Raw genomic sequence first — 10,380 nt, forward strand, 5'->3', positions numbered from 1 at the left:
GGTACCACTGTAATGAGAGACTCTGAAAGATACACCTTTATGCAATACTTTGTGAAACTGTTGCCCTTCTATCTGTCATGAGGCATTAAAAAAATGCACAGGGGCACTTCGTTGTTAGGGGCATGGTTATATCAAATCCCCTCCGCCCAAAGGAGCCTCTAACCACGTGTGTTTTGGGCCTTTTACATTTAATTATCCTACATAACTAAAAGCGAAGTTCTTCTAGGGTTGTTCGTTTTGACTACATAAGCGCAAGAGGGAGACAGTTGCAGCTTTGGGGAACAAAATATATTCAACTTCTTATGCGGAGCGGGGGTGTTGACCCCCCCAAAAAAACTGCCCAGTGAGCCCTGGCTGTGCTCAGTGCATGCTGTGTGTGTGATGTGAGAGGATGGGAAGGAATATCCTGGGAGGGGGAAAATAAGGACAGGACTCAAAGGACTCCGTACTGCCATTTTTTTGTCGGCCCTCTGCATTTCTAGCACTCTCGACCCCCGCACATGGAGGATGCTGTCAGCTGCGATAGAGAACCGGAAGTCTCCCTGCAGCAGAACCGTAACCCCTTGCAGCAGCAGCAGCCTCGTTGCGCAAGCGCAGTGGGCGAAGAGCTCTCGCTCGCTCGCGGAAAGTTCAAAGCGGGGTCGGGGCCCGGCCAAGAGGGCGCCTGCGCACGCCTTCCTCCTTCAGCCCAAGGAGACTACGGCACTGCGCCTGCGCATTTGGAGGCTCCCTTGCCGGCGCAGGCGCCGTGGCTTCGCCGGCTGCAGCGGGCGCTTTCTGAGGCGAGAGGCGTTGGGCTGGAGGTGGGGAGCCGCCCTGTGTCCGCATTATGTACCAGCGGAGCCGGGCGGTGGCCGGGCGTCTGGGGCCCCGCTGCCCGTGGAGGTGGGGAGGAAGCGGGGGCGGCAGGCTCCGGCTGGGCCACGGCGACGCGGCGCGATGCTGTTACCGGGCGCGGCCGAAGGTGAGAGAGCGAGCGAGGAGAGAGCGGGAGACGGGAGGGCGGGGTGGGCAAAGGGGCGTGGCCGGGCGCGGAGGGGGCGTGGCCAGGCGACCCTGCTCCTTTCTGAGGGCTGATGATGGGAGTCCCGGAAGGAGGGCTGCTTTGGGGGGGGCGTGTTGGCACATGGTCCGTAGGACCAACTTGCTGAGCACTGAGTTGGGTAGGATCGCGAGCGGCGGGATTGGCAACTGGATTGTTGCTCGTGCCTCCCTCGTGCGCTGAGCCCGTGTGTGTGTATGTGTGTGTGATTGTGTGTTTGTGTTTATGTTTATTTAGCTAGCTAGCTAGCTGTGTGTGTGATTGTGTGTTTGTGTTTATGTTTATTTATCTATCTATCTGGTTGTGTGTGTGTATGCGTATGCATGCGCGCGTGCACGCACACGCACACACACACACACACACAGTACATGCTTGGGAGGGGGCTTGAGTGCATTGTGAAGTGGACCCAGTACCCTGGAAACATAGTCATCATGGTTCTTAAAGTGCCACAATACACATGCCCTCTTATATATATTTGCATATGTACGCCCAGTGCTTTTTTTCCTTTAAAAAATGTTTAGGGGTACAGTCATACCTCTTGTTACGCTGGGTTCAGGTTACATCTTTTCAGGTTGCTTCCCACAGCGACCCGGAAGTACCGGAAAGGGTTACTTCTGGGTTTCGCCGCATGTGCAGATGCGCAAAATGACGTCACGCGCATGTGCAGAAGTGGCGAATCATGACCCATGCAGACGTTGCGTTCCTTGCAGGTTGCGAATGGGCCCCCGGAATGGATCCCATTCGCAACCAGCGGTACCACTGTACTCTCATTTTGACTCAAGAAAATCACCATTTTATAGTTCAGACTGGGAAAAATAAATACAGTAAATGGACAAAAGTACAAAGATTCACAAAACGTTGAGGAGCGTCCCCCCAGAAAAAAGCACTGCATACGCCACAATTTATTGGCCTTCTAAAATTCAGATCTTCACAACAAGGGGTTGGGTTGGGGCTGTGCTAAGATGAGCTATATAGCAGTGACTGGAGAAGGAGTGACCACTGGGCAGAGAGAAGAAATTTCCTGATGCACCCAGAGCAGCAAAAGCAGACGCCTTCCTGTGCCCCGCCTACAATAAAACATGCCTCTCCTGTATCAGGCTCTACAGCTACAGCAAGTGCTGTAACTTTCCAACAGTTTGACTTCATCCCTGAAGGCACACTCTTTCATTGTCTCTGAGATAGACAGCAAACAGTTGGGAAGCAGGGAATAGGATCTGTAGGCAAGGGCAAATTGCTGAAGTGGGGCTTACTGACTGATCACTGGATACCATCTTAGTCTGTGAAGTTTCACTCATAGAATCATAGAATCATAGAGTTGGAAGAGACCACAAGGGCCATCGAGTCCAACCCCCTGCCAAGCAGGAAACACCATCAGAGCACTCCTGACATATGGTTGTCAAGCCTCTGCTTAAAGACCTCCAAAGACTCAGCTCTGCCCACCCGTTTTCAGGTTTTGCCCTGCATTTATGCCAACTGGAAAACTGACATTTTCAAAATACACTGGTACCTCTGGATGTGAATGGAATCCGTTTGCATCCTGAAGTAAACACAACCCGTGTCTGCGCGGGTCGCAATTTGCCGCATCTGCGCATGCACGTGACGTCATTTTGAGTGTCTGCGCGAGCAGCGAAACCCAGAAGTAACATGTTCCGTTACTTCCGGGTTGCCGCGGAGCACAACCTGAAAACACTCAACCCAAAGCTACTTTAACCTGAGGTATGACTGTACCAGGTTCTGCCTCTGATATTGTTGCTAGGCATTTTTACTTTGCACTATCTTGGGGGTCAGTTTCTATGCAATGCTGAACACAAAATGACCACTTAATTGATGTGATCTGGTGTGAGGATGTGAAATATCTAAAACAGTTCCATTCTCGCTGAATACCAAGGTAGCCTGGGAGATGGAAACTGGCTGGTGCAGGAATTGAGGAAAGGAATATGGGACTGTTCTCTTTAGATCCTTATATAGGCCTGGTGCCAGAACCAGTAACTTAGCAGTTGTCAGTCTTATGTCAAATCTTGTCACGCTTCCCATTTATCGGTGTGTGTGTGTGTGTTTTTAAAAAGAACCGAGAATGGTGGCTGAAGCTGTAGGACTTCCTTTTTTTTGGAATATAATTTTTCTTTAAAAAAAAAACATAAAACATAAAATACAACAACATTACAATAACAAATCAATTTCATTTGCTCCACTGAGCTTGTGACTTCCCTCCCTCCCTTCAGCTGGTTTCCCATTTCCTAATAAATTGTATGTGCAATTTAGCTGCCAGTTTCTGTCCTTCAACATATATCCAATCCTTTTATTATCAGAGGTCAGATACTATTTTTATGTTATGTTACAGGATTCATATCAGTCCTGCTAGTGTCTTCACATTTTTGTAATGATCTTTCATATATTCCATAAATTTACTTCAATCTCTTTGGAATTTCTGGTTGTCTTGGTTCTGGATCCTCAAAGTCAGCTTGGTCAATTCCACCATCTTCATCTGCCACTCCTCAGTCATTGGTAATTCTTGTGATGTCCACCTTTGGACTAACAAAGTTCTTGTTGCAGTGGTAGCATACATAAATAGTCTTTGATATACTTTTGCAATTTCTTCTCCCATCAACCCGAGCAAAAATGCTTCTGTTTTTTTGAGGAGGGTAATTTAGGTCAGGCTTCCTCAAACTTGGCCCTCCAGATGTTTTTGGCCAAAACTCCCATGATCCCTAGCTAGCAGGACCAGTGGTCAGGGATGATGGGACTTGTAGTCTCAAAAACATATGGAGGGCCAAGTTTGAGGAAGCCTGATTTAGGTGCTTTTACAAGCTTCTTTCACTTCTCAGGAGTTCCGAGGGCACAGCTGGGCTACCTTGCTTTAATTGTCCTCAAATACCTTCTTTTATTCTAGGACCTGGATGGCTCATGGGACAAACTACCTCCAGGGCTAGTCTCTTCCGGTTCCATAGGACCGACATTCCACTCCCTCTTCATGAAGAACCCACCAGAAGTTCCCACCGTCCTGCCTGCACCTCCTGGGGACAACTTTGCCGTTATCAACATTACGAAACTGAAGACCAGCCTTTGCCCACCGATGCGCTGTCTAGAGACTAGGGTCCTTCCCCACCCCGCTGTGCTTTCCCCACCAGAGGGCATGGAGGGTGCCATCACGCTGGTGAACGGGAGGCAAGAGGACGACATTGCAGTGCAAGAGAGTGAAGGGCTGGACGGTGCCTCTTTAGACTCCCTGCACAGCCTTTTCCACGGCTGGCAGTACCGATCGCCTTACCAGGCTTCAGAGGTGGCACTGGGGCCCCTTGCACCTTTCAGGGCTACTACTGGGACTCCCTCCCCAGTTAGTTCTCCAGAAAGGGATGACCCCAGCATGGAAGAGCATCTTGCAGTCATGCATCAGAAACTACGGAAAGAGGTATATATGGGGGATCTTGTCCTGTTATGGGGCTTAGTGCTTTTGCTTTGCTGGGGCTGGAAGACTTCCCGAAAGCAGGCTAGCATATTCTGAACTCGATATTGGAATAAAGAGTGGCATGGCAGGCTGGGTTCTGTTCTGTGTGGCTTGGGCAAGAGTTAAGGGCCCCTTCTTGTTATGCTGTCCTTTGGATTCCTCATCTTAACATACTTTGAGGTTAGGTTCAGCATTTACTGCTTTACTACTCAAGAGGTCCGGAGGGTGTCAACACGAGACGGGGCCTTCTCTGCAGTGGCTCCCCGTTTGTGGAATGCTGTCCCCAGGGATGTTCTCCTGGCGCCTTCATTACACACCTTTAGGCACCAGGCAAAAATGCTACTTTTTAACCAGGCCTTCGGTTGATCTGATTAACATCCTATGCCCCTTTAAAAAATTTTTTTTGGGGGGGAGCTATTGGGTTGTTGTTTTTATTTTTATTGGGTATTTTGTGGTTTTGTATCTTGATTTTATTCTGTGAACTGCCCTGCAACCTCTGAGTATTGGGCGGTATATAAATTCAGTAAATAATAATAATTTATGAGATAAATTCACCCCGAGGTGGTTTTTACATGGTGAATATCATGAAGTAAGTTAGTTTCATGTACTAAGATCTGAAATCTTCTATGCCACAACCTTTGTCTGCAGTGTTTTCTTTGTTCTAGTGCCTTCCTTTCATGAGAAGACACAAATAATTTATCATGCAAAACTGACTTGGGCTGCTTACACAACAGACATTTAAAGCACATTCCTTCCTGCCTCCTCCAAAGAATCTTGGGAACTGTAGTTCACCCATCAGACCTACAGTTCCCAGCACCCTTAACAACTAGTTTCCAGGATTGGGCAGGGGGGAGTCATGTGCTTTAAATGTATGGTATGTGCATAGTCTTAGTGGAAATGCCTGCCACATTGAGAAATAACACATGAATCTCCCCATATCTCCTTGGATGACTTCCAGCCATCATGTTTATTTGTGTTATTGGCAGGGGTGGAGGGGTGAGGAGTAGGGTGGAAGTAGCCTCACTGAGGAAGCCTCACTATCACAGGTCACAGGCAGTGGGGAAAACCTCTGCCTGCTTGAGACCCTAGAGGGCCCAGAAATTATAGCAGTAAAGAAATACCACTGAGAGCTGAAAACTTGAAATTGAAGCATAGGATTTCATATTTTAAGGGCTTGAGTATTTGACTTCTAAAAGCCTCTTTTGTAATGAGGTGGGAGTTCAAGGCAGGGATCCAAAAAACCCAAGAAGTAGCTTGGAGTTCTCCTTCTCTTACAACCACCTCCTGGAGCTACTCATGAAAGCCAGGGGACTTTGGTGCATTAATATCCAGCAGGTAACAAGTCCCATCCATGCAGAAAACGTTTTGTTATGTGCACGAGTCTCAGAATCCTGGCCCACTTTCTTACTAAAGTGTATATACCAATTCTATTTTATATTTGTGCATGGAAGGCTGAGTCAGAATATCAGATTTTAAAATGTAAATTTCCACATATGAAGTTGAGGTTTCGAATTGGAATTAGCCAAGAATATGTTCCCACTCCCCTGGGTCAAACCTAGGCCAAAGAGCCCACAATCTGAATTGAGGAAGAGAGAGCTGTTAGCCACGTACTATAGATGTGAAAGCTAAGGACAGGGGGAAGTTTTTTGAAGGTAGCACAGGAAGCCTGCAGCTGGGCTGGGAATGTTTCATACTTCATAGTTTTTGTTTTGTCTCTCCAGTTACCGTACTTCTTTTTGAAGACCCACGACTATGGGATCTACTCCCAGGAAGTAGAGTTCATCAATGAGATTCTGCATCTGAGAACACGGTCAGTTCTAGGAACAGTGAAGGGATTGGGGGGGATGCCTGCCTGCTGAATGACCTGCTCTCTGATGACGGGGAAAGGTTCTGTGAGACGTTTAAAGTAGATGAAAGAAAACAGTCCCTTCTATCCATTGTGTAAGTTAAAGATCTAATGCTTGCATAGCAGAAGTTATCTGGCTCTCTCTGGGAAGCATCCCAAAGATAATGGACCATATTGAGGACTCAAGACAGCAGGCAGCGTCTAGACAACCTGAATCACTGGCAGAAGTGGTTTGCTATATTCAGTGGGCGTTACTCAAATCTTTCCAAAATGGCACCATTCCCAATGCCCTAGCTGGCACTCTACCTCATCTTTTGTATTTTATTTATTAAACTCCACCCCACTTTTCATCAGCCTGTCTTTAGGGCAAGGTTTCTTTCACAATTCCTCATCTATCGCATCTCCTTTGTCAATGTCTTCTTATAATTACATACCCTGTCCTGCCACATTGGATGTGACACTTGGCAAATGGTGTCACACTGCAGAGACACAGCAAGAGCAATAAAGAGCTCAGGCTAGGCTTCCCGGAGTCATGCCTTAGTCTCTGAATATTTTGAAATGGACTCTCATGTGCTTATGCCGTTCGGCAAATACCTTACCATTGAATCTGAGTTGAGCATAAGTAGAGAAACGAAGATTTACAGGGCTCTCTTCTAGCATGGGCCCCTTGTAGTACGGTGAAGTGTTGCTTCTGCCTGAGAGCATGTTGGAAGAAACAACAGTATGATGAAAGAGCTTTGGACCCTCATCCCTGTGCTCTGATATTGGTTGGATGATCTTGCTTCAGCTTACTGAAACATCCCCAACAATTGCTGCTACTTCAGTTATCCTCTGAAATCCCTTGGTTGCCTTCAGCATCTAGCTGTTCTGTGTCAGGGGATCATATGCTTAAAAGTCTAATTCCCAAATATTAGTGAATTACTTACTGACTTGTAGCAGAATTTGTATGTTTCCTCCTCTTTTCCCCACCCCAACAAGCATTTTGTTTAATGTGAGATTACATGAGTTATCTGTGGCATTTGATCTGTTTCATGTGTGAGTCTTTGTTGTAGTCCTCGGGGACTGAAAGGCATGTGTCAACTTGCCCCTGAGTGAGTGAGTGAGCTTATTGGGGGTTGCCAGTGTCCGCAGAGACTTTCCTATAGAGCCCTCTCCCATGCCTGAAATTAAGCTTGAAAAAAGCCCTATGTTGTAGTTGGCTGAAAAGGTGGTGATTTGTGTGGAGTGCTCACGACAGTTTCTCCAGCTTGCAAATGGGTCCCCAAAAGGCTGGCTACCCTTGGAACTATTTAGGGAAGGAAGAATGGTTGGGAGAACCTTCTTAATCAGCTTTCCAGGTGTTACGGCTGGAACTGTACTGCTTTTGTCTAAACCTGCAGGGATGAACAGAGGGGGAAGTTCAAATATACCATTCTACTTGAGATGACAGTGTGAATCATCTGTCTCGGTAGGGATGAGAGGACTAGGTCATTCCCTATCTGGGAGGATGGGGGAAAAGTGTGTCTTTATTTCCTATCCCAGTCTGACCTTTCCATTCTCTTCACCTCTCTGCCTCCCATCACCAGCGGCCGAACCATGTACCAGTTGGCGCTGACCTTCTGCCGTTTCTTGGCTTGGAACTACTTTGCCAGTTTGCACATGGAGGTGCTGAAGGTGACACAGCACCCTGAGAACTGGAGCATCCAAGCCCGGTGGCGGATTAAAGGGCTGCCTTTCCATGTATTCCTTTTGCGCTTCTACAAGAAGGATAAGAGTGAGCTGTACAGGTGAGACATCTCCTTTGGGGAAGCAGTCTCTTTAGAGCTGAGCAGCCCCAGACAAATGCACCGTTTTGTGTAATCCCTGGCATCAGAACTAGGGCTTTTGACGTGCTTCTATCGTTCTTTTTTTGTGGGGTGGGGGAGGAAGTGAAAAGCTAACCATCTTGCTCTGTCTTAATGAAAATCTTACACCAGGGCTAGTCTTTTGAAAGCACTGTACTGTACAGTGGTACCTTGGTTCTTGAACTTAATCCATTCTGGGAGTCAGTTCGACTCCCGAAACTGTTCGAAAACCAAGGTGTGGCTTCCGATTGGCTGCAGGAGCGTCCTGCACTCAAGCGGAAGCTGCGTTGTACGTTCAGCTTCCAATAAACAGTCACAAACCGGAACACTTACTTCCAGGTTCACAGTGTTTGGGAGCCGATTTGTTCGGGAGCCAAGCCGTTCGACAACCAAGGTACCACTGTATTTAGACTGGCTTGCCGTGGCTAGGGTTAAGTAGCTATGGGGAAGTCTTTAGAAAAATAGTGTATTCTGCTTATTTGGGTGCTGTTTGAGGGCTATTAGCATGAGCTGAGCCTTTCAGATGCTTTAACATATTCAAAACATGTGTACTTTCATGCTGTATTTGTTTGAAGACATCACCCATCTGATCTTTTGCCTAATTTTTTTTTTTTTAAAAAATTCCTCTCCAGGACCTATGATGCCTATTCTACTTTCTACTTAGATTCACAAGGATTGATTAAGTGTCACAGGGTCAGCAAGGTGAGTGTTGGTGCATGAATACCACCTGCAGGAGAGAGCAGAAACACTCTCTCCCTCCCCGTGCCTGCCACCCCTTCACTTTGCTTGGTTCTAGAGACAAAGATATTTTATACTCACCAGCCTAATTCCTGGCTTATTTTCCCCTTGCAGCTCATGCCATCCCAGCCTCCCCTGAACAAGTTGAAAAAGCTTGTCGTAGCCTCGTTGCTGGGCCTGGGGCTGTCAGAACAGAAGCCGTCGCTGCTCCTGCTGTTATCAATTCTGGCTGGCAAGCAGCAGGAAGCACCACTAGGTTGTAGGGATAGCTGAAGTCCAGCTCTCTCGCTAGTCATGTCTCTCAGCTCATTGACAATATCTGTGTGTGGCCGGCAGGATGCCACTAGTGGCTCATTGTGTGTCGGTGTTGCCTCTCTATAAATAGCGTGGGCTTTGCCTTCCATGTGGCTATGCTGTCAATTGCACCAGCAAGCGCTGTATAAAGATGGTTGTAATTTAATCTGTACATAATAAAAGGTTTATGTTGAAACTAAGTCTGGGCGAATGAAGTGGCTCCATCGTAGCACAACTTGCATCTAAACTACTGATTCAGAACAGAAGCCCCCGTTTCACAACACCCTTTTCAGCAGCATGAAAAGGCGGTTCCTGTTTTGGCAGTCTTTCAAGGCACATGCAGATGGTCAAAAAGGGTTGGCAGCTTTCAGATGCCGATGGTCACCGCGGAGGAGGCGAATCACAGCGATGGGGTTGGTGCTGTGCATCATCTCTTAGCAGCACTTTATAAAGATCGCCATGAAATGAGGAATGCCTCTGTGGATCAAAGTGCTTGCTGAGAAGGGACAGAATCAAGGCATATAATGTGCAAACACACTTTATAACACTTGATTGGGAGCCGCCCAGAGTGGCTGGGGAAACTCAGCCAGATGGGCAGGGTATAAATAATAAATTATTATTATTATAAACATTTTTTCATAAAGGGTGGCTTTGTCTTGGCAAGAGCTTCTTTGCACAGAAAATTGAGCTGCATGATAACTTTGTCCAGCGCCAATCTAGACTTATGGTTGATTTTATATTGTATCTTAAAAATCATTATAAGGATGATTGTATTAATCAAAACACTTGCTCTGTTGGGCTAGGAAAATTATTAGGTAATTGGCAGGTTATATTTATACTTAGACACAACTTCCATCAAACCTGACCATCGACCATGCTGGCTAGAGCTGATGGGAAGAGAGTCCAACAGCACCTGGCAGGCCGCAGCTCAGTCACCCTTGGCTTAAGAGAAGCAGAGTAGCAGCTGACAATATAAATCAGAGGTTTTCAATCTTGTTGAGTCCATGGCTCTCTTGACCAACTACATTCTTTCTGCGGCACCCCCGAAGGACTCAGGATCCCACTTAGGTGACCTCTTGCCTGCAGAGCTGGCTGCCTTTCACCCTTTTTCGAACACTCTCCCCTCTCCTTGGGAGTCCTCCAGGCAGCTGCTGCTGCCGTCCCTGGTCTCTAAGCTGCCCCCCCCCAAGAG

General features: G+C 47.2%; 1 protein-coding gene across 1 annotated transcript; it reads left to right on the forward strand.

Moving 5' to 3' along the window:
- The first annotated feature begins 735 nt into the window (after positions 1-735).
- Positions 736-9,384, forward strand: LOC308580940 (uncharacterized protein C6orf136 homolog). The gene is made up of 6 exons (XM_081183275.1): positions 736-964; positions 3,933-4,451; positions 6,209-6,297; positions 7,899-8,099; positions 8,789-8,858; positions 9,009-9,384. Exons 1-6 carry the CDS (start codon positions 830-832, stop codon positions 9,165-9,167), a joined length of 1,173 nt encoding a protein of 390 aa, XP_081039401.1. The 5' UTR covers positions 736-829; the 3' UTR covers positions 9,168-9,384.
- Positions 9,385-10,380: the final 996 nt, after the last annotated feature.

Source organism: Podarcis bocagei, assembly GCF_964188305.1.
Source record: "Podarcis bocagei genome assembly, chromosome: 2".
Classification (NCBI taxonomy): domain Eukaryota; kingdom Metazoa; phylum Chordata; class Lepidosauria; order Squamata; family Lacertidae; genus Podarcis; species Podarcis bocagei.